Source organism: Apteryx rowi, unplaced genomic scaffold, assembly GCF_003343035.1.
Source record: "Apteryx rowi isolate R43461 unplaced genomic scaffold, aptRow1 scaffold_446, whole genome shotgun sequence".
NCBI classification, from domain to species: Eukaryota; Metazoa; Chordata; class Aves; order Apterygiformes; family Apterygidae; genus Apteryx; species Apteryx rowi.
Genome location: NW_020450701.1, coordinates 186,754 through 212,120, shown reverse-complemented (window position 1 = coordinate 212,120; position 25,367 = coordinate 186,754). Strand labels below are relative to the sequence as shown.

The window sequence follows — 25,367 nt, the reverse complement described above, 5'->3', positions numbered from 1 at the left end:
ACTTCTTGGTAGGTTTTTCTTATTGTGAGTCTGAGCTGACTAAGACAGACCATGTAAAATAGTGAATGTGTCAGCAAAAGTTTCAGCATCGCTGAGTCAAGACATAAATCTATTGGAATATTTGGGATTCTAGTATGTCACAACAAAGAAAGGCTAGTGAGTCATATCATATTAACTAACTGTTTTTTTACCTTAATTATCTTTTCTCCTATCTCTCTGAGATAATGGCATCAAGTGACAAAAATGATATCATTTCCCTGGATGACCTGTGCTGTGTCGGTTCCACATCAATCCTAAAGCCTCTTGTTCTGGCTAACGGAATTTCTGTCTTTCCAAGTGACGCTGAGACTTATCAGTCTGCCTCAAAGGCACTGTTTGTTGCTCCCAGATACTCTGACTTCTTCTTGTGCTTCATCAACATCTTCCTCAGGAGGCTGGGTGTCCCACACAGGTTGCCTCCTGTGAGAGGTAAAGAAGCTTCTGCTCCTGGTGGTAGGGTCAGGTCATATTCTGTGGTCTTCCTCAAGCGCTGTCCATGGCTAGGAAATAAAGCACAAAAGGGCATAAAGCATTTATCTCTGTGGTCCTTCTTCCATGTTTATGATAACCAGCCACTGAAAAACTAAGTGCAGCCCATTTGCAAAGGTATATTTGCAAAAAGTAGCAATGGAGTCATCTCAGATATCACCCAGATCCATTTTTGAGTTAATTGTATATTTATGGAGGTGAATTTATACTATGGTCAAACTCATCCTTAATTACACTTTAGAGACAAAATAGTTCTTTTTGTTTTAAAAATATTTAATTACATTTTCTAAACTGCCTTAGAGCAAATATTATAGACTACTTTAGGGGAAAAATTTAAATTTGGATTTAGACACTTTTTTCCTAGTGATCTAACAGAATCATAATGGACAGCAGGATATCTGTATAAACAGCCATAGTTAATGATATATTCAATATATTTTTTAGTCAATTCTTCCCTCCCTTTTGGGAAACAAGCAATAGTTCTTTACTATAAATCACTGAAGTTTTATAACTCTGATTCAGAGGAAATACTCAGTTGAGGAATTCTTTTTGTTTCTGGTGAGATGATGACCTACAACTGAGGTCACCTGTTCCTTTTCCTGACAGACAGCGCCCCGAGCACAGTTTCAGTAGGGTTGGCTGGAGGAATAGGAAGGGACTTACTCTTCTGTAAAAGTGCTGTCATCTGTGGGTGATTCTGTGACAGCCGCCTGTTTCACTGTGATATGGGTAACTGATGATGCTGGAAACTGCTGGAGGAAAAAGCACGTCATTAAGAAATAGCGCTGATGAATTGGAACCTGAGGTTAATCTGAGGAAAGAGGTTGTTTTAGGGAAATGAATGAATACTGTAAATCTCTTAATACAAGAAAGCAGGCTAAGAGATTGCTGATCTCTTACCCACACAAATACTGTTTGCTACTGTGAAGTCTCACTGCGTTCAATAAAGTGCTTATATGAGTAAGAATTACTCCCCTGAATTAAGGTGGGAAGTTTGCAAACCTTGTTTTTCAGCCTGGCTTCCCAGGGAAATGAGGCTTTTGTACAAACTGAGTGTGTAGCCTTCCTGGGAAGTGGCTTTCCTAACCATCACAATTTCTTAAACATTTTTAAATGTTCTCCTATTCTGTGGGGTGCTGTTCTGTGGTGTGGGAGGCCCAGGTTCAAACCTCAGTTCTGTCATCTTCCCACAAAGGTGCCTAATCATCAAGTTGCTCTGACTTCTCTCTTGTCCTCTCGATTTGATCATATGTTTCCCCTTGGAACTGAGTTGCTTTTTCTCATGAGCAGGCCGCTGAAGCTTGCAAGGGTATCCTGGCAAGAGTTTTGATGGTAGCTAAGGTGCGGGTTACTCAAAACCAGAAAAAAGGGTAAAAATTGTGACCTGCTCATTTCAGGTAATAACCACTGTTACTGATTTTACTGGGGATCCTGAAAAATTTGTTCATTTTATTTTCACTAATACATGGCAACTCAACTGTTCTTGACCAAACTTCCTTATGTCCCATGGGATTAATATGAGAGTGGATACTTTTAGATGCTCTGTAAGTATCCCAAGAAGTAAGAGTTAAAGATGCTTGAAACTGCTTTTACAAATATGCTTTGAAGATTAACCAGTTTAACTGTAGGTAGATGAGATTAGTTTAATTACACTTAATACTGCTGATTTTAACCATCCTTCAATATTGCACAGCTGTTTTTCTTGAGCATAGCCCAGCTAGCTAGTATACTGTAGCCATCTAAAAGAGCACCTGAAGCCATGCAGATTCTATAGCAAAATCTGGTTTTAGTCAGAAACTTTTCAAAGGGCTATTTTTGGTTTGAAAATCAAGTTTTTATAAAATGTAATGACTTTGAAAATTGTTTTTTATAAGAAAACCAGGAGGAAAGGAAAACATTTTAATAAAGCTGTGTCTTCCTTAGCCAAAACATTTTTGCCTCTCCATTACGAAATGAAATTTTAATTTTTGTATGATGATTTCCTTATTGACTCTTTATTGACATTTTTGATTGATCTGAGATGATTATTTTTTCAGGATAATGTGCTGGAAAATATGAATTATTTTGTTTGTTCCATTTTAGAAAGATATATTTTTTTCCTAATTTGTGAAATTCTCTGAGAAACACAAGGTTAAGTCCTGCCAAGTCTTGCAGAGGCCTTTCCACGCAAGTGGCTGAGGATCCAGAAAGGGAACGTGGCTTTTTCCATCCTACAAAGCTGCCTCTGTTCCCTGAGGGGCAGCAGTACTTTGCCAGTCAGTGGCATTCTTTGGCATACATCATGTCTCAAAACCTTAAAGAAGACTGAGAAATTCTCTAAGTACTGCTACAGACAGACATATTGTTAATGTGGAACACATCATTAACAGGTACTAGGATTTAAAATGCATCAGACAGTGGTAGCTGGTCTTACTGTATTTACTTACTGAAGATTTTCTATCTGATTGGTGATTGCAGGACTTAGATGACTCTTGTTCAGAAATTCCCACTGCAAAGCATAAGAAACATGATGTTATCAGTAACTATTCCCCTGGCACATCTTGTATGAAAAGTATCCTTTCATGCATTTAAGCCAAGATATGAAAAGAGATAAGATTCAGATTGTGGTCCCACTAGATTTTATTACAGCCAAAAATGCAAAAGTTTTCTTCATTGTGACCATCTATTGTGATGTCAAAAAAAGTGATTTTGGAATTGCTTAAGTGTTTCTGGAAGAATCAACTTGACTGCTTGAAATCAGACCTAGACTTTTGAAATGATAAGGTGAACTGTCCTAAGTAGGCCAAATGTGGGAGCCTTTACCCACTGCTAGCACTTATGTACGTATATAAAAAGAGCAGGCACATCTGCTGCTCCATAGCAGAGGTTGGGTAACAGAGTTTTCATGTGCCTTGGAGTCCTGCTTCCAGGGTTGTCCCGTTTGGGAGGGGAGGGGTCATTCTCTTTTCTGGATTGACTGGAGGAGTCATTCTTCACTGGAGAGCAATGATGTGTGCTATGTCCAGCCTGTCAAAGGGAGGGATTTTAACCTTTCTGCCTGCCCATGGCTCTGCTGTCCTCAAACCTGCAGGTTAGCTTTCAATCACAAGTGAGTACTCTGATAACTTATCATATTCATGGTTAAATGCTTGCTGACATTCCTGCTAGTTGTGTCAAGGAAATAATTGAATGAGGGTTTCCAGATTTTTTTTCTCAGGCAGCCAAATTCTCCCATTCGGCTGTGGGAATGTGGATCTCTTTTCAATTTTTTTTCTGTTCCTGGCCATTTTCAGTTTTCTGCTGTTTTTAAAATGGTATTCAAGTAAGTGAATAGCAAGGATCTGCAGAAATACCAGCATTCACCAAGGTATAAGAAAGAATATGATTCAGAACTACTGCTGCCTATGGAGTGTAAATAATGATGGGAAACATCAGAAATAGCAGAGGTGCTGTTTATAGTACTGTCTCCAGCATGAGTTAGCAGTCAGAATTGTCTGCTCAATTTGGGGGAGATATCTGACCATGATAAATCTCTTAATTAGCCTTCCTCTTCCCACCCCAGCCCAGTGATTCCATTAGATACCTCACTGTATCCCTTACATCAAAGTTTAATTCAATTACTCCCTCTCATCTTGTATATGAGGTACTAACAGTATTTAGCAGGTGGCTCTGAGCATTAGAGCTTGAGCAAATGTCCACATTTTTATCTATTCTGTGTTGTTCTTATTTTGTATGATTCTTCCCTTCAGCATGTCCCTCTTCTTATTAGATATAGAAAATGTTCTGGCAAAGTTTTAGCAAAATATTTAAGCAAAAGTAAGTCCTCATGTCTTCAGGTTTGTAAGTGCTCATCAGGACAGAGGTGGCTGATTGCGTTGTGAATTCCACTTCCAGAAGATGCTAYGGATGCCCAAGCATGGGATGGTAGTTACTCCACATCATTTATTCTAACTTGCCCTATGTCTCCAAGATGAGAAAACAGAATACTTGTTTCCTGGTKAAAACTGAAGAGTAAGTAAATACATTTTTTAGTTCATCTATCCACCCTGTGAAGCAAAGCACCACTCTTGTGTTTGAGCTCGGTCAGGAATTTCTTGCTCGTCCATGCTGGCCTTCTACTACACTTACTTGCCTTCCTGCATGCTGGGATTGACTGTCCTTGTGCCTGATACTGATACTGATACTGAATACTGATATTTCTACCGGGTTTCTAATGCCAGCGATAAGCTTGCTGAAGCTCTCATCTTTGCTCTTGTCCCTGTTCACTTCCTTTCGAAGTTTAAATGTTAACGCTATTACCCAGATTTTAAGTTGTGCTTGTATTAAATCTGAAGTCTCCTTAATATTCAAGAGGGCTTGTCTATGAAGGAAGCATGGAAAACACTACAGACGGGCCTGTTTCCAGTGAGGAAGCTGAAGGATGTCTTTTAAAGATGAAGTTTATGTAGAGCTCACATCAGCACAGAGATGAATGAGAACAGATCATGCATATCCTGGGACAAATGTACATACCTCATTTTGTATAGATTACACTGGCTTCCCTTCTGGTTGAGAAACAGCTGGAGAAACCTTTCTGGGCTCTTTCATTGCGCCTCATTCTTTGTATAGGTATTTATTGGTGCAGTGACTACTGAAACCTGAAGCTGTAGTGCAACATACTAAAGAGACCTATCTTTATTCACATACAAATATTTATAAACACTTCTATTCTTCTCCCCTTAAAATATTAAATTTGTAAAGTCAGGCACTCAAAAGTTATGAAACACCAGAACTGAAGCGAGGTTATTGCAGCCCCAGGGATCTAGACATTGTGATTCAGTCTCTAATTGTGACCACAAACTATTTTTCCACAGACTTTCTGCTTCATACAATACACCATATGGATGGTGTTCACTCAGAGGGTAGTTATTCATCCTTTTTTTTTGTTTTTGTTGTTCAGTACATGGCCCTATACTTAGTTTCTCCACTAGTAAACCCTCCTCTGAGGACAGAACTGCTTTTCCGTATTGATGATTGCTGYGGTCATCATCTGCACAAACATTTAAAAGAACAGCTTCATAATGTTCTGGGGAATAAGAAGCTATACTGGGGAAACAGGAGTCCCTCCTTTCTCCCCTGATGGCTCTGCTGCCCACTGCCCTGCAGCCAGTCGCAGCCACCCCTTCTCCATTCCTCCCTCCAGCCCCTAAGCCATTTGGCTCTTTGTTCAGCCATTTCTTGGCTCTCATCCCAGTTTTAGCTCTTTCCTTATGGTCCCAAGCTCAGTACACTCCTTCCTTGTTTCCCAGGTTCTGCTGCTGCCTAGTGTGTGTTCAGATCAGACGGCTTATGTGCAGTGCTGTTGCAGACTGGTGGTGTGAGAACATGCTCATTGACATATTGCTCTGTCATATGACAGAATCTGTTTGACACATTTAACAACTCTTAACAGCTAAACTTCCCCTGTCTCTGCCAAACACGTGCCAAACGGAATTTCTTCAAAGGCTTAGAACTTGGTTGTATCTATCTGGGTGGTTTTTCACAGGCATAGCAAAAAAGGTATTTTTGATAAAAAAAAAAATCCATCCCTTGCCAAATTTCATGGCTCTGCTCCAGCTTCTTCCCTTCAAGCGTAAGGCATCAAATTTGAAGGAACTAAGTGACCAGTCCAGTTATATTTATTCATTTGCTTGTTTATGCATTGGCAAATTCTATTTTTCCTTGATGCATTCTCAAAAATATGCTGATCTAGTTTTGGTTAAAAAAACACAATCAGATTTGAGGCTAACATCCAGAATCTAAAAGTTCATCCCAAATAGTTATGTGCTGGCACAATTCTAAGCAACTGAACAGAGATCTTATGTAATGAGATGAGTCAGGCAAACTCAGTAATAAGCAATTTATCATCTCCATCTGTACAATACTGTCAACTTTTGGAAAGGGAAAGTTTATGACTGAATAAAGCAAGCGCTGCTTTATTAGCTCTCTCTTCCAGGGAGCAGAGATATGCAATGCCATGATCATTATCTCATTATTATCACCGGACATTTTAAGCAAGGAAGAATCCTTTAGATACATAACAAAATGTCTGTTTCAATGCAAACCAGAGGACTGCAATGCCTAAAAATGTCCTGAAGCAACTGAGGTGGAGAAAGCTGAGCAATAAAGCCATATCTGAGGACTTACTGTGCTTGGCAGTGCACTTGGCAGGGCAGGGTGCCTGCTGCCCGCTCTGCGGGTGGCCCAGATGACGCACCTCATCATCTCTGTACAGCACCTGGAGGAGATCGCTGTGGTGGGGCTGTGGCTTGTCTGTCCTGTGGGGCCGGCAATCAGCTACTGTTATCACCTACAGGAAAGAGGCAAAACCATCCCTTTACACTTGGCCTTGGAGTGGGCTATATGTAGGCATGGCGCCATCCGTCAAGTCACCCTGGAGCAGCCTCTGTTGGTAACAGCATAGCACTTGATCTTGCTACTGCTTTACTGTCATTTGAAGAGGATACTGTCATTTGGGTGGGGATTGTGAGATCTGTGGGATTTCTTTTTGTTTTGCTCCTGACTCTGTGCATGAGGAGTATAAAAGTACTGGAAAAATCAAATATATTTTCTCTGTGACTCAGCTACTTAGTTGTACCTTTCTGTATTTTCTTCAAGAAGCTGAAATGTGGTCCTTTATAAATCTACTGATTTTGGATACCCACTCTGAGACAGCTTAAATTTAATTTCTTATTGCATCATGTCTTGGGCTATGTGAATGAAAAATGCTATTTCTTCAGGACTCTCCTGTCTCTTGGACTTGTTCACATTTTACACCCGGCCAATGATTATACAGAATACAAGACGGTGGAGAATTATGCTCCTAGACATCAATTTTCACAGAAATTAGCCCCCACAAACTCACTGGGAGCTGTATATTTGAACATTTGGCCCTATGTGTCTTAAATGGAGCTCCTGAAAATAAGTGGAAACAAAACAAAGTAGTTTTCGACACTGTTCACAATTAAACCATGTCACTCAGTGCCACAGGTAACTGTGCAGGCCAGAAGTAAAGTGAGTTTAAAAAAAATTGGCTAAGCTCAAAGCAGATAGGTCCATTGGTGACTCTTATCCAGGATGGTCCAGAAACAGTTGGATCATGAAGATTAAAGTCCTGACAGCAGGGAAAATGCATTTCATACTTTGTTTCTTAAATTCTTCCCTGAAGACCTACTGTCATACTAAGAAACAGAATACAAGTTAAACAGGCCAAAGATCCAAATCGGCAAGGAACCCAAGACATATGGCAACTTTTGAGACTGTTTCCAGTTAGTTTTACACTGTCATTTATTCTCTGTAATACTCTGGCAATAAATATTCTGTGGGCATCTAGTGTAATGTGTGTATTTCAGGATGCCTAAAACTTAGAAGACTGTTTATTAAATGTGCCCTTTTGCCAGCAAAAATCAATTCAAGCAACATAAAGAATAGCATTAGAAAGATGGAACCATGGAACGGAAGGACAAACTTGGCTGGCAGTAAGTTCCTTGCCTAGAAACTCCATGCATATTTTCCAGTCATAAGGTAGCCACAACACAGGGCTGGTGAGTGGGATGCAGGTGGTTGACAAAGGTCTGGATTTCTGCCGTGAACCATATCTTAGCTAAGCAAGGTCAAGACCCATGGACTCAAAACACTGGCCACCAGCATCCTCTCAATAACACTCGACGCTGGCCAGCAATTAATAAGATGCCCAAAATAAGGCAATTTTCCTTTTTTTTTTCCCAGCGACTTTTCAGTGGTGGGAGGCACAGTGATTGGAAGTAAGAAGATACTTTTCAAATGAATACAACCAAATTTACTTTAACGTTAGTATAGCTTGGCTAGGAATAGCCTTCTTGGGCTATATCTGTTGTTGACGTAACACCTGTCATTTAATATACTTGTGCTCCCTTTGCTAACTTGTAAAAGAAATATTTGACAAATGACATCATAGGTAAGCTTAGCTATAGATAAACTGGTTATTGCAATATGTAAATTCAAAATACTGCTTAATAGTAAAAATGAATGTTGGCTGCACTGTATATTTTGTGTCTTATTATGTTGGAAGAACAAGTGAAAAGCAGTTACTTGCATCCTACTGATGACTGATAGTTGCCATGTACCTGTTTACATGTAAATGCAGATATTTTATCTCATGGCTGAGATCAGAAATCAGCAATCAACTAGCCTGGTATTGGCATAGAAAAAGCCTTACTTCATCTACTGATATGCCTTCTGCTTCTAACATGCATTCAAGATAAAAGCAAGACAGCATTCAAGCATGTGCCTTCACATAAAGTTATTCATTTTCTTTAAAGATGTTTGAATTCAGTTTACCATTAATTTGCAATATTCTGTGTACATAAAATTTTACACAGATTTATAGATGCATGCAATAGATATTTCCCAAAACAAGAAAAAAAGAAAAACTCAAACCAGATCACTTTTTACTTTTTTGATTCCATGTACCCTCAGAAGTCCAGAGAAGACTACATAGTTCCTGATGACCAGCAGGACAAGGAGCAGAAACTGACTTCTGAGACCAAACAGCAGGCAAAAATACTAGTGGTAAGGGCTGGTGAGGCAACCACAGTCTAATCCAAGACGTAAGAGGGGCTTTCTTTTAGTTCAGTGGATTTTGGCACACAGCCTAACACAGTCCCTGTTCCATAAGCTACTTAAGAACGTTTAGTGTTAAGTTAAAGTCAAAGGGATTGCTACTGTCCTTGAAGATAAGCATGTGCTAAGGAATGCTAGCAACTGGGGCCTAGCTCTGCTGACCAAGAATTTGGCACTGCAGGAAGAGAGCCAAGCCTCAGCATCACTCAGATAATTCAGAAATAAGCATGATGCCAGAGGATGCCGGTGGTGGGAGGCCTCCTGTTGCTGCTTAAACAGTTCAAGCTGGCTCTCTTCCAGCTGCCACTGGACTGGTTCCAGGACCTCCCCATCCCTCTGCAGCAGCTCCTCGCGTGCTGCAGGCTCCTGTGCCCTGGCACGGGTGTGCAGCCCAGGGCCTTGACCTGACCACCCAAACTGTGGAAGCTGGTTGCCAGAGGGACTGCCCTACATCACCACAGTGACATCAGTGGAGACACACTCTTTCATTGCCAACGAGATGAGGCCACGGCTGGCAGGGGTCTTCCGTGGCAGCCCCTCTGCCTTGGAGTTTGCCTTGCTTGAACTGAGCTCGTCCAGCTTTCAAGGTATGCTACAAAGCCCAGCTTTTCTCACAAGCTTTGGAAATGTGTCTAGTGCTCTTGTTCATACCCAGTCCTCTTTGGCGCATGACAGAAAATGCCTGCAGCCCTCTCCTACTCAGATGTAATGAACCTGAGTTCCCTTCTTTTACTTGGTCTTGGAAAGAACAGTTTAGGTAAGTATGATGCTGGCTGTAACAATCCCTAATCTTGAAAGTGGCTTACTTTATCAGTGTAAACCACCATTGACTTGAAACTTAACAGTCTGCCTATACATTGCTAAGCATAAATTTCATTTGAATAAATAAAAAAAAAATTAGAGGGGAAGGAAGCAGGCTTTTTAACTCCATTAATAGCAGGAGTTACTTAGCCACATCATCTATGTTTTTAAGACTTCTTGTTTACATTTAATATCAGTAGTGCCAATAGGCCTTCAAGCAAAAGGATCTATATGAATAGGTTATATTGCCATTTTCCGTTACAGTCAGACACAACACCACAAACTCTAAAGCACATCCTCAGTTAACATGTTTGTTTGCTGCATTTGGCAGTAGTACATTTTCTGAGTTTCTTATCTCCTAYTGAAAAATTTCACTGTGATTTTGGTTGCCTCACCCATTACTGTAATATGTAAAGACTTTTCTAGGTCAGGAAACTAAACCTGGTGTAGCACAGTGCTGATCTAAACTAGAGCTGACATTTCTTTAGGGCACCGAGGGTAAGGCACAAGCATCAGCTTGAAGTCGCTTTTCTTTTCTAAATGTAACAGAAAATTTAAATCTGTGTGAATGGCAGAGTCATCCAAACTAAGTGGAAGTACTGAGCTGCTCTCCAGATAATTACTGTTTTTAAAACCTGTAAGTCGCCTGGCTGGCTCATTCTGTTTGCAGGGTGCAGATTCTGAATTCAGAGCTCAGCAAAACATCCTTTTTGTGGCCTTCACTGTGCATGGGAGAGTGCTGAGGCCTGGCACACCTTACTGAAATTAGCCAGAGAGCAATGTTAAATGGGGAACACGGAGGACACCGGAATGCTGTAGAGGAGCACAGAGACTATCCCAACCACTCAGTCAGTGCTCTTGGAACCAAAATCCCACTATCAAACAAACAATCAAAAAAGGTCACAATTAAACATCTAGCTTTGGATAAAACTTTGAAGCTTAGTGGCTGAACAAGTAAGTGTTGTTAATGGGGGAAATGACATTTTTAGAGCTAAGCTCTTCTTGATGATCTAATGTTTATCTATCTGACTCTTAATGTGGCAGCACTAACATACACACTGGTATTTGCCATTTTTCTGCTAAGTAGTCAGGTATTGGTGTCAAGACTCTTTAGAGTTGTAATCAAAGGATTTGGGGGATGGGAGAACATGGGAAGAGAAGGAAAGGATGTGCTATCGCTAGAAATAACTCTTAATAGGGCAATAGGAACTGCAAATAAGCATATTGAGGAAATATTTAATTTAAAAAAGAAAATGTTTCCCCCTTTCACTGTCATGATTGTGCTTCTGGGATGGATTCTTGAATGTGATGGAAGTTACCTCACAAGGTCAGTCATTTCACTGTTAAATCACTTTTAATGCTACATGACTTGAGAGTTTCTGCTATGAAAAAAAATCTGGCAGATGTCCATGCTGCTTGCTATTTTTGCCCTAGTCTCGGATTAAAGTTGTGCATCCACTGCAATTACCAGAGCAGAAGATCTCATGTTAGCTGAGGCATTTCTACAGCACCAACAGCAGGTGCAGAAGTAAAAGTGAAAAATAAAGAATCATTCTGCTACTCTTGTGTGGGTCTAGAAATTGGCAATCACAACTTCCTCAGAGGCATGTATGTTCCAGCACATGCAATTTATTTGAATGATTTCGCATTAGCTATAAGCAGCTGCATCATACTGAAAGAGGGAAATGCACAAATCTAAGAGTTGACTGTGCAGATTGCTTTGGTTTGAAAGCCTTCCTTATTTTCTTAGCTGGATCTGCAGACTATTCCTTATGCCTGGTACTCCCACGCTAATATGATGCTGTCTGCATCGTGAATAAGGGCCAACCAAAGGACAGCTTTAATTGAGGTCAGGAAAGTCCCAAAGGAAGAAAAATTCTATAAAAATACAGTGACAAGACAGGGACTTTCTTCTCTTATTTTCTTAGGCCTATATAAGTATAGTGCTGCTACAAAACTTCCCCTGGGAAGTGGTATACAGCAAGTGGGAAAAGGGAAGACCATGGAGCAAAATATTTCAAAGTGAATGCTAGAGAAGGGACAAGTCTGTAGTGAGACTACTTTGACAGAAGAGTCTCAAAGCTTACAAAAAGTGCTTTAGCATGCACTACAGAGAGAGAGGCTGTCATTCCTACAAGAGAACACTGCAATAAAAGGGTCATGAAAGGTGGTGTGAATGGGCCAAATGGGTTTAAGAAGGGAAAATTTGGAAAACTTAAACCCAGACTAATGTGTTGAAGTGTCTAAAATTGGAAAAAACATTTTATCAGAGTTCTATTATTGTTACTTCTATTATTATTATTTATTTAATAATGTTCAGAAGATAGAATCAAGTGCAAAATATTTACAGACCTATTGAAAAGAACTGCAACAAGTGAGAGTTACTCATACAGCTAAGAGAAAATGGGGAAGGAGAAAGAAGATGAGATTGTGTAGCACAGTGCTATGGGAAACTTGTAACTGTTTTTCTTCCTGAGCAGGAGAGAGCACTGTGCTGGATGATGAGCAGAGCAAGGCTGTAGGAAGAAGAAAGGACTGCATTCAGCTGCAAGGTGACACTGTGCTCTTTAGCTGGCCTCCTTTGAGCAAGGGCCATGAAAAGTGGCTTGCACTTTTGCAGGGGTGTGATGCTACTCTCCCTCTGCTCTCATGTATTCCCATGCAGCAAGTTTAGATGGTTGGTGAACGCTGTGGTGCTGCAGACCGGGAGTAAAGAGAGCAGATTTATGTATGAAACACGGCCTAACTGCAGGAGAGCAAACGAGGGGATTAGCTGTTCTTCAGAGAACATCTTTCCTTCAGGAGTAAAAATATCAAACAACTAATTGAAGGCTCAGTTCTCAGTTTTTCTCTGCATTTTTGAAGGGTAGGTAGAGTAGAAAATGGAGTCAGGGCCACCTCTCTTTGGGAGCTTGGATTATCGAATTTGGGGGAGCACCTTTCTTGCAGGGACTTGGTAGAGCTCTGGCTACTGCCCTCAGTGCTGCTGTACCAGGGTGAGTACCGCAGAAAGGACAGGCAAGCGTCACTGAGATCCAGGGACAAGCGCTGTCTTGTCTCGGAGCCATCTTTTTGAGGTGAGGTTACAATCCATTGCTTTATACTTTTCTCCCAAATTCCCCAGAGAATGTGATACTGGCTCCTTGATTAATACAGTATTGTATATATAGAAGTATGCTTTGTTTGCTTTTCCGTCCCACCTGCCCCTCTGGCACTATTATTTGTGCTTTAGGAATATGAATTATGTCTGTGAATCCCTCAGATGACTTGCGCTGATAAGCTGTTTATTTGACTAGCTCTGCACAGAAAGATGGGCTTTTCTGAAGAGTTTAAAAAACCCTTCTGCTAATAAATATCTGCAACTTTCCAGAAACTCCCCTGTTTCCTGCCCCACTCCCTGCATCAGACAGTTACACTTTGTTGCCCCAGCTCTGAAAGATCTGCTTCCTATTTATCCATGGCATTTTTAAAGAATAAATTTAGCTAACTAGAATTAAAAAAAAGAGAGAGCAGGAGAGAAAGAGAGATTTTTCTTACACTCTTTGTTAGGAGGTGGTGTGGAGTTTTGGCTCTTCTTCGGGCAGGACTACACGCTGTGGAGAGAATGGAAACACGATCAGGGCGCAGTTGAGGCAGACAGCCCAAATAACAGCTTCAACAGTGGTGCCCACTGAAAATGCTGTTTAGGATTTTGCTGGTTTGCAGTGGAAACTGGCACTTCTCCGCTGGGTGTGAGATAGGAGACCATAAGCAGACGCCCATTTGGGCTGCCGAAGTGGGCTTTCCAGCCTGGCTGGAGGAGAGCATGTCTCAGGAGACAGCCTGCCTACAAAGACGTGGGTAAACTCACCAGGCTGGTGTACGTGTGAAGGAAGTGAATGCCACAGTCCCCAAAAGAGAGCTGGGTGAGCTGCGTTTCCCAGCGTGCTAGAGCACCATGGAGGGCAGGTGCAGCCCTGGCTGCCAGCAGGCGCAGCTCGCAGCTCAGGCAGACCAGAATTGCCAACTCCCATAATTTTGTCAGGAGGTTCCTGATATTCAACACTTATCTTGAGGCCCTGTGTCAGCATGCGAGTGTGTCAGCTCTTCTGTTAACCCCCCCATACAGTTTGTGCCTGTGTGGGTATACAGAAAAGGTGAGGGCCTCAGAGAGCTTATGTTCAATAAAATAAATGATAACTGTGCCATTATTAAAAAAAACCCCTCATTTCAGTATTTTAAGCCACTTTTCATTACTTTGAGATGCTGTGGCTGTGCTACAGCAATGACATTTGGTTAAATAAAGGCCTCCATGAGAATGTACTGGGGGCTAGGAGGAAGACAGGGGCAGGGAAGGAAAGGTTTAAGGAGGATTTCAGCTGAAGCACTCACGCCCGAAGAAAGTCCTTTCTCTTAATGTCATCTCAGACTGTTTTCTAGCTATACAATACATCTATAGATATAGGGCAACAGCCATCCCAAAGTTTCTGCATTTCTGCCATAGGCTTCCAGGAAGAATCTTCTTTTTTTTGTACATGAGTTTTTGATCAGGCCTCTTACCTGCCAGTGTTTAGGACAGCAGCTCTTTCGTTTCAGAAATTAACTTCTCTCTCCATCCAGCTTCAAACATGACTAGCATATGCATTAGCTTTAAAAGAGGCCTATCCTTTCATCTAGATACAGACTTTTTCAGTAAGCTCAAACTGCCCTGTAAAGTCATTTCAGGTTTAATGCATTATGTCCACAGCAAAACATTTGCAGTAAGTCTAATCTTTTTTTTTTTTTTAATCCTCAAAATGACTCATTCAGTTCTTTCTTTAACTTGATGAGACATTTTGCTTGGAGTTTGCTTTCAATTTTATTTTTAAACCCATTAGGGCACCACAATCATAAGCAAAACAGAATCATTAGCCACTAGATGCACAAGCTACCAGAATCATAAGCAAAGTTTGTGATCAGATCAGACAATCCACTCGCACTGAAGTGAACGGGCTTTTTTGGACAAAGTGAAGATTGTTTAAATAGTTTTTGTTTCAGTTTGACTTGAAACTGGACTGAAAAACTCTGATTGTATCTTACCCATTGCACTTTAAAATTAGTACCCTCTCCTGTATTCAGGATATAAAAGTCATGACTGTAGGATTTAGTGGCCAATTACAGAAATAGGCAGCAAAATTCAGACGCAGGTTTAAAAACAATTGTCAATGCTGACCTTGAGGGGAAAGCACATGAATGGAGGGTTACTATTCAGGCTCAACTTCAAAGCCTCAAAAGGCCGTGGAGAATCAAGAAGGTTTGTTATGGAATCACAGGTGATTCTTATTCTCCGAATAAGCTTTCCTTTATGTTTTTGGGATCGGTTCAAACGCAGGAGTTCCAGCACTCATTACTGTTACGTATGACTGTTTGTACAGACTTTTGAAGGTATGGAAGCAGATGGAGTTCACTCAAAGCTTCTCATTATTGTAGCGAAATTCCTGCCTTGAGACGACAAGGGTAAGTCTTAAAGGACAGGCTTGCTGCTCCCGCTGCCTGAGGGGTTATGGGGATGAGTTGTAGCATCCTTACCTTCCTGGGAGCTGCTGCACCATACCCCAGCTTCTCCTTTGATGCCAGGAATAACAACTAGCCTGGCTTTCTAGGGCTGTGGCACAAGTAGAGCTGGCAGTGGGACCAAAGTCACTTTGCCTCACGATATGGTGTTGTAGGGAGGTTGTGTTTGTCCAAAAGCTGTCCTTAGCTACACAGTATAATATCAGCAATGCCTTGCAATTGTGATTTTTTCCTTGTACTAGCATGGAAGTTGCCTGGTTATCTACTATTAATATTCTTATTGCTCTTACTCAGAGCTTTCCTTCCAGGACAGGACTTTGCAGAGAAGAATATTTATGACTGAGCTTAGTATATAAATGGGAATGACAGGACAGGGTGAAGTTTAACACTTTCAACCCCAAACACTTCAGGTCAGTCCCCAGAGGGGGCACAGGAATAGCATGGCAGATTCCAGCTGTCCTGTCTGCTCCCTGCCAGCAAGGGAGGGCCCCCACTCTTCCCTCCTGGGTACTCCCAGGGGACCCTCCCTTTCGGTGGCAGGGAGCTGTTATGTTTGCTCACCATGTCTGGCAGTACTGTGGCCTTGATGTTGGCCCGGCTGGTCCTGCAGGTGGAGCAGGCAGGGGACACAGCCACAGAAAACATAAAAAGACTGCTGTCGGTGTGATGAGGCAGATGACTGTGCAAATTCAGTAGTGGAAATTCAGACATTTTGACAATTTTAGTGGGGGAAATATAGGCAAACTGGGAACTATGGTGCTGCCAGCAACTAGCTTGCTGTTTTGAGGCTCTCAGCTTTAGACTAAGGCAGTTCACCATTCAAATCCTTTTGTGGATCCAGACCCTAGACTCCAATTTAAGATACTTAAATAAGTGGCCTGATTTTCAGAGATGTTGAATACCTGCAGCCGTCACTGAAAATCAGGCCACCATTTCAGATACCATAGTGAGAATTTACATACTGAGCATTTGGACCCCAATAGACAGAAAAAAAGTTTTACTCTATGCTTTGCCTGTAGTCAAATAGAACAGTAACACAGGAGGTGATATATCTTGTCCACGTTCCCTGCTAAGGACACATTGAAGTACAGGGTGCTACACACTTAACTCATCACCAACAAGTTATCTGTATGCATGCAGTTTGAGAGTGTGCTAAGCTGCCAGCTTGATTATGCTCCGTTTTGAATGGGATGATATCCTCAAGGATCTCTACAGCCTTCTCCTGCATGGGAAACTTTATACTTTAAATCATGGCGAGTGCAGGATGAAAACCAGACAGACATAATGAAGGTGTTTTTTTCTATGAATATGTTGTAACTTGCTTTTGAAGCTGCTGCAACCACCATTACTTCTGGAATTTCACAGTATGAGGAGTAAACTCATTAATTGCTCACAAGCAAAACACTAATTAAACCCAAGTGCAGAAAAGTTTAATGATACAAGGAATCATCTTCATGCCTCTCTGGCATTTCATGTATTTTACTGTACAGTGTGAGGAGCGCAGTTTATATATATTCCTTGTAGAAGGGAATACTGTTATGCTGGTACCACAATGAACAACACATAAATGTACCTAACAGTAGTAAGTATATGTACTCTCAGGGTATGTATGATCCACAGGCCGAATCACTGCCTGTCATCTGCCAGTTTAAGTGGCAAATGTCTTACATGGGCTGAAGAAAGGAATGGCATGAAAGGGAAGTCACAGCACCAGCAAACATGCAGTTACTTGAATAGCCATTGAAAGAAGAGTGAATCATGGAGCCAGACATAAGTGACCCACTCGCACAGGAATACAAAGGCAGCAATGAAAACAGTGGGACTGCAGGGAAAACCCTGCAAACATGATTTTCTGCAGGGGGTGGGAGCAGGAAGGGAAGAATGAATTCTTGCAGATGATGTTTCTGGATTTGCCTATGAAAGGATGTTTGTATGTACAATCCAGATTTCAGGCAACAAAACAATTACAGTGATGGTCCACTGTCATTTCCACTTATATTCTGAAATTAAATAGCTGAGTGCTCATGCTTGCAGCTTCCAAGTAAAGATCTGATCTAGCCCCACAATTTGTTTTCCATGATTTTACCTGCTTTCTTCTTGTTGTTGCTGAAACATGCAGCTATTGAGTTTAAACTAATTTGTTCAATCAAATGCATGCAGACTGGGCTTTGTCCGGTTCTTACTCTTCATTACAAGCAATTAATGTTAATCATGCATTCATTCCGAGGGCATGGCTTTGGAAATGTTCCACTTATTGAACCAGCGTACTTAAATTCAACATTCAGGCAGTTCACCCAGTTCATCTGAGCTGCTAACTGCTCACAGAACTTCATTTTCTTTTCTATTGCATAGAATAGCCATACAGTTGCAAGCTGTCACTTTAGCAATTACCTCATAGGTATATGAACGCTGATTCCAGATCTCCCAGTTTTGCCTGTGCAAGGATTTTACACAGCCACAATGTCTAAGCACCTGCACGGATTAGCTCTAGGAGCAAGCAGAGAGCACTGAACTGCAAGCACAGCACAGCAGAACAAACAGACCAGCATATCACTTCACAGATTTCTCTAATGATAAAACATTCCATTCATCTAAAAGACAACATCGGATCTGTTATTCTCGTTTCCATGTACTCACATTTGGATGAAATCACAGTGGCGAAAACTTCTAAATTTTCATCGCTGCAGCTGTAAATCTGATGCATTTTTCCACCTCTCTCCACTGACTGCCTTTCAGCTTCATGCAACTACTCTGAACTTCTGGTAAATAGGTTTCACTAATCCAATCTGGCTCTGTGATCATTGTCCAGATCTACAAAGGACAGACTGATGCTGTGATCTCATCTCATTCCATATTCTTCATTGCAACATTTTCTGCTCCCATCTGCCTTTGTATGAATACTATTAATGCAAAGATTTAATTTAGCTGTTACTTAAGCCTCTACTCAGATAGCAGCATTTTATTTTACATCTCCTTTTTACCAGTTTGGAGAATCTTCTACAATAAATGACTAACAATTAAAGTCTGTTCTGTGCAGCTGATGTGTGGGCAAATACAAGCTTACAGAAGTACTGCAAGGATTTTTTAAATGAGCTGGTTTAATGCTTTGTGTACTTTAACACATTTATAATTAAAAGTTGCTCCTCCCATATAATGAAGAGCTGGTCACAAGTATATTAAGAAAAGCATTTGGTTCTTCACCTTTTAAAAGTTCATAAAACAGTACCTAATTCTGGGCACTTCAATGTACAATTTCAATGCAGATGTCTAAAGAATAGGTCTATATGCCCCCTACACTTTAATGGTTCCAAGGAGACGGTAGGTGTCTCAATCATAGATGAATTCCTACATAATTTGATGGCTCTCGGGCCCAATTCCATATTTATGCATTTCAAGAAAGGGTCTCCTTTCCAAAGGTTTCAAGTTCATTCCTTCATGCTCCTTTCAAAAACTGTTTCTTTTCCATACCTATGAAAATTAGCCCCCTCGAGTTCTGATGACTTATTGCTGCCATAGACAGCAGTTCAGTTTGCAAATTTTGGCTTGCACACTGCAGCAATTGATGTAGCAGAAATACTTTCAAGTTATTCAAGATATTAAATTATATCAGTCCACTGAATAGCCTTCATTAGTAGTGTGCACATGTAATTAACACAAAAATTAGCTCTGTCTTCTCCTATAGAAGACCACTAACAGTCCCAGATGGAAAGTGCTGGGAAACATGGGCTGCCACTGTCATATTAATAGAAGGTTTTTCTTTGAGAAAATAAATATTGATCAAATACACATCCCGAGCCTGGAAGCATTTTGGTTCTTTGGAAGGTGTCACTGTTTCAGAAGAAGATGAATGAAGAGAACCTGGTATCATTTGTTACCTCCCAGGGCAGCCTCCTGCTGTCCAAGGGCAGCAAATCTATAGGGGGGACATTGTTCCAGGAAACAGTGCAGTGTTTAAAATGGGCAGTGGGACAGCAATATAATCAAGCAAAAGTTCAATTAGTTTTTGATTTATTGTGCCACATGTTCTGCTTGTATGACTGATGTCATTAACATCAGGCTGGGGTGCCTTGTTCATCTGTCTCTGCCCAGCTCCCTCTGAACACGCACACACTCAACAGATGGGGAATTGCATGGGCTCAGATGGAATTGTTTATCCTTCTATTGTTCTTTTGTCAAGCAATCAAACCAAATCCATTACCTACCAATAAAAAGATCAGAGCACTGTCCATTCAGCAGTGAATACAGCAGAGGCGGTTATGCAGGGAGAATTTAAAGCTTTAAAAAGGATAAAAAAAAAAGAAAAGAAAGAAGAGCAACACTGAATGTTTGACAAAAAAAAAAAAAAAAGCTATAACAAATCTAACCCACCCTTTATTTCACCTTTGGATATTCAGAGTTCTATGAGAAGAAGTGTTTTTGGGTCTGAGTCATTGTTTTCCTAGTTGGAACTATGACCTTGAGATATTTTTAAATCACAGTTGTGGTTTAACATTAAAACAAATATTTGTTGTTTCATCATATTGAGGGGAGGCATGGATGTGGAAACAAAAGTAAGATTTGAGAGCAAAAATCTGGTTACCAGCTGGCATTCACTGCTTTATAAGTTAGGTTTTGAGCATGTAAGCTTTAAACAAGTATCTCTACAAGAGACATGATGTTCTGGGGATAAGAGTTGCTCTCTATGCGGAGAACTGACACAAGCCCCTCACAATGCTTCCAGACAGAAAATAGGGCTCAGGAGGGTTCATATACTGCTTGTGTTTCATCTGGGATCTTCATCTGAGAATGAATTCTCCCCTGTTCATGAAGGGGAGCCTGCTGCTTCATTCTGTTCAGCTCTGACAGGTAGTGAAGCATTATGAACTCCTAGGGTTTTACAGGAAATCTTAATGGGCCTTCAAGAGAAGGAACACATGTACTGGGCTACTCTTTTCAGCTCTCCCTAAGTTATTTTGAACAAATCATCCTGGACTATTTAGCTACAAAATAGGTGTGATAATACCTGCCAAGAAAGTGTACTGTAAAGCTCAACTGCATGCAACCTGCTGAAGAAAAGAATGACAGTAAATTCAGACTTGAAGAAGATACTGTCCATGGTGTGCAATCTAGAAACTGCCTGAAGAGCCACATCAGATGATTTCACATAGTATCTCTCCCTACTGACTTAGCAACAGTCCAGTCTCTGGTGGGAGCAGGAAACCAAACCTGAATATTGATTCTAAGAATTTTTTTCCTCCAAATTAAACAAAATATCTAGAAAGCAGGCTCTAATTTCCCCTCACTGCTAAATACAATTACTAAGTTATTAATTGAATTCAAGTGGTGCTGCTACAGCCATAAGAAGACCCCAATAAGTTTTCACATTAGGGTATGTCTTTGACCAAAGACTCCCAAGCTGACCTTTCGAATCCAAGTAGTAGAGATTCCTCCTTGTGGGCTGTGACACATCTCTGTCAAATACCTGAACTTCCAGCATTGTCAGTAAACAACAAGGATAATATTTGCTGGTGGAAGAACTTGGTGATCAAAAGTGAGAGGGAACAATTGAGGAGGAAGAGGAGAATAACAGACATACGGAGTCTGACAAAACTTCCACCTAACCTTGTATACAGTTTTCAACAGTGCCCAGTGGTGGATGCTTAGGGGGTGATACAAGAAACTGGACATCTTTAGGAAGATCCTTTCTTTTCTCCAGTGTATCTTCCTAACTTTCTGTAATCAGTGAGGGTCTGTTCATGTGTTGTGTCCATCATGTTTACCAGTCATGGATGGAGCTATCTTTTCAAAGCTGTTTATATTTATGGCCTCTGCAATATCCTGTGACAGATTCCATAATTTACTTCTGCACTGTGGGGAGGAGCAAAAAAGCCTCAGAGTCTTTTCACTTTGAGCTGATCTGCAGCCCTGGAACAGGGAAAGTATTTGATTTTGGGAACACGAGCAGAAAGGAGGGAGAGGTGATAATGGGAAGAGATGTATGCTGAGGCTGAGGTAGAAACACTATAGGTGAGAACAGCATAAGGATCAGTGAATCTAGCTGACGTGGCAGAAAACCCTATGATGATCCAGGAATTGCCAATATGTCACACTGGGGTGGCAAGGGAGCTTCTCCCATGGACTGGATCTGTTCAGATACATTTGGAAGAAACAAATGTAGATGCTTGTCCTGTTCGATGTACCATAGCTGCTAAATTTACAAGGAATCAAATAAACCCAAATCTTAATTATAGTTACAAAAAAGAATTAAATCTTTAATTGATTTAAGCTAAGAATGAGGAACCTCGAGACCTTATTTACATTGGCCTTTGTAAACATATTAATGCTTTTCTAACAAGCTATTCTTCTAGTGAAGTCAGCGGGAAGTATCCCTTTATTTTCAGCATATGCAATATTGCCAAGGGATTCCCTAGCCTGCAGAGGACGGAGCTCTTCACAAGTCAGGTCTCATGGTTCTCACTGGATCTTATAACCTGTTGCATAAGAGGTGAATCTAATCTGTACTGAGCCACTTGAGCCTATTTCCTACTGTTAGCTGGGTAATATGATAAGGATAAATCACAGGTATTTTTGGAATAGGATTGTGAACTCAAATGCATGCACAGTTAGCCATTCAAAAATAAGCTGGGATAAAACTACACAGGGATGTTGTTTACTTTTAATCTCTGAAACACTTCTATGTGATGCAATTCAAGTCTTTTTTTGTGGAAAGAAAATAACTTTGGTTAATTTTAGGGCCACAGAAATGCAACTGACAATGATTAAAAGTAGAACCAACAGCAAGTGTAAAATACACAGTGAGCTTGTTATAGTCTGTTTTTTTTCCTCTGAAGAGGAAAAGATGATGAGATGGATATGCTATCAACAACTTCACCTCATTCTTATTGCAGTTTACAAAAGTAGCTCAAAATTAAACTGAGCACTGCACAGCTGAAAGGTCTGTGAAGAACTGAAGAGCTGACAAAAAATAACATTTTAATTTGCATCTGGCTGGAAGCTGGTATGTCAGATTTTACCCAAGTGGGAATAAGGAGATTGAGCATTTAAAAAAAATTCCAAACTTTACATTCACAACAGGGGATGAGAAAAGATGAATGTAAAGGCTCTGCAGTTTAAAAGGGCAGATACTTCTCCCCTCTGATAATCAGGAAAGGAAATACTAGCCAGAACTGGAACCCAAGCTGAAAGCACACCCCCTGCCCCTCAGTAGTTACAGAAAGATATTGCAGGATCCTAAGGAAAAAAGCCTGGTCGGCTCATCTTTAAAAAGTTACATACAGATAATTGAAACATTCACAAATATGGTCCCAGGGCTGTAAAACACACTTGAATAAGTCCACACAATGACTCATTTTAAGAAGCACAGCGTATGGTTGTGCTTTTTAAGCACAACATTAAGTTGTACATTTAAGTCAACATTTTGATATGAAGTAAACCATTTCTGGACAAACAAGCACATTAATTAAAGCTTGTCACATGATTCCTGGATTTGTGCAGCAGTAGCTCTTTTGCTGCAACTGCATACTATATCTCACACCATACGGAGGAGAATCCACTCCTTGGATAACCAGGCACAAACTACTTAGGACTCCTCTCATGGAAAAGTTCAAAGAGTGATGCAACACGAACTGTCACCTTACTTGAATCTAGTGTGTCCTTACGCAGCCATCATGCTCTTTCTGCCGTGTGCAACAACGTGCTTTGTGGGATCAAGGTCTTTGGAGGATATTATATTGTATTTCCTTCTTTGGTTTAAGTTCTGTGTGAAAATGAGCTTAAATTTAAAACAAGAAACATCATTAAAGATTGGCATTCAGATACCACCATGCTAGAAGCTTAGAAAATGGGAATAGGAAATATGAGAAGCTGTGGTAAGGGCACAGAAGCAGGATTCAGATTAAGAGTCCCATTTTGACCCAGATTTAACTTATTGTGGGGCAGCAAGATAGCACAAGACACTATGGCCTTCTTTATGACAAAGAAAATTTTAGGACAGAGTGGGAGCACATTAATACAGAATTGCCAAGTCTTTGAAATGTGAGACTTTTGAGGTAGCTTTGTGTGACAAGTACATTAAGTGACCATACAGCTATGATCTGGAAGGGGAAACTGGGGAAATCCCTCTGATGCCAATTATCCTAAAAAGGGTTTTGGAGAGATGAAATGGGTTATCTGGTCTCCCTGCTGATTTGGTCTTTGTCCTTTCCACTGACACTGCCAGCATGGGTGTCAAAGATCTTTGCTTTAAGTACCTGGCTTGTTTCTAGGAATCTGATTAAAGTAGATCACCTCAGATAACATGAGGAATTAATGCCTTTAATACATATGGGAGGACTTCCAAGCTCGTAAGCTACATATGCGTCAGTCCTTTTCAAGTCACCCAGCACCCAAGTTTTTTGACTTTCACAGAACTGATGATCTTTACTTGGCATTTTCCTTTGCCCTATTAGCCTTTAAACTTAAACCACTTATCTTTATTAATTCTGGTTGTAATCTGTTCAGTTGCTTAGTCCACTACATGGGATGCACTGTACAGAGGTAAGCCTATGATAGAGGAAAACTAACAGAAAACAGTAAAGAGTTATTAGGACTTTACATCAGATATCACACATTTTCCTTAACAATTACATACTTTTAGACTCTACATCCTCTATATTTTTACAATGTTTTGTAAAATGAATATTCTCTTCTTATATGTTTCCCTAAAGTTCCACATTTCTATTTCCTCCCAATTTAGTCAACAGAAAAGAGGTGGATGCCTAGCTCCTAGCTCTTTCTTTCAACTTTGTATACTTTCGAGCATGTAACCATGCTATACAGTCAAGCTCAATGTCTCGGCTGCAAGCAACTGCATGGATATGTCTGCACACAAGTCAGTTTTTTTGACAAGACCTTGTTCGCTATGCAAATGTGATGTCTCCAGTGAAGTACACGCTTAGACCTTTAGCAACCATCAGCTGTCCTTCCATAGTCTTTGTTCAGTGAGTTGGTCATTTTAGCTCAGCTCTCTTGGGTAGGGCTCTGGATTGTGCTTTACAGTTGGTGACATTATAATTTGTGACATAAGAAGTCACAAATGGTTACAATACAAATCTGTCCCTGAGCTCTGTACTCAGTTTTACCAACTGTGTAGTCCTAATTTAACCACACCTGAAGGGCAGGACTTCAATTTTAAATAATAGTAGGTATGAAGTGTATCAGACTGACCACACCAGAAACTAACCTTGAGAGATGGCTACATTAAGGCTGTGGAACATGTTTTTACAGGACACCAAAGCTGCTTTGCATGCAGCACTCGCAATTCCCAAAGCAAGACTATTCCTCTGACCTTTTCTTCCAAAACCCACACATGTAACACAGATCGCATCTCTCAATAATGCACAGAGAGAAATGGCAGAGAGAAAAGAGGATTCACATGCCAGAAATGCATGTCCTGTCACTGCATGTGTGTCTGAACACGTGCTCCAGGAGCAGGAGTGAGAGCTGAAGCCCTGCAGAAGGGAATGCAGGAGCATCACCGCTCGCCTGCAGAACATGCACAGCACTAACGCAGCCCCTTGCTGTTGCTTCAACCCCTCATGGCTTAGAAAGATGACTTGAGAGAAGGACTGATCTGCTGAAGCCAGGGTTTGAGAGGCTCTGTTGCTGTACCAGAGCAAGACAAAAGGAACTCAGGTTCTGTTCACGTTGCTTCCTCTTCCTCGCTGCTCAGATAAGTGCGTAATGACAGCTTTCATGAGGCAGAGACCTGTCCGCTGGGAAATGGATTAAGATGACTAACTCATGCACAGAAACTACTGAGCAGCCATCTAATGGACACTAGAGATACACCAAAGGTCTGGGCTGGTGACCTTGAGGCGAAAAAGCTTTCTTTGTCTGTCCGAATCCCCGAGGCATTCAGACCTCTGATG

General features: G+C 40.9%; 1 protein-coding gene across 1 annotated transcript; it reads right to left on the bottom strand.

Annotated features, from left to right (window-relative positions):
- Positions 1–169: 169 nt before the first annotated feature.
- On the bottom strand, positions 170–18,229 carry VXN (vexin). The gene is made up of 6 exons (XM_026077063.1): positions 18,097–18,229; positions 13,465–13,520; positions 6,673–6,835; positions 2,955–3,016; positions 1,192–1,280; positions 170–539 (listed from the first exon to the last, which is right to left on the bottom strand). The coding sequence occupies exons 1-6, from the start codon at positions 18,161–18,163 to the stop codon at positions 353–355; spliced, it is 624 nt and encodes a 207-aa protein (XP_025932848.1). The 5' UTR covers positions 18,164–18,229; the 3' UTR covers positions 170–352.
- Positions 18,230–25,367: the final 7,138 nt, after the last annotated feature.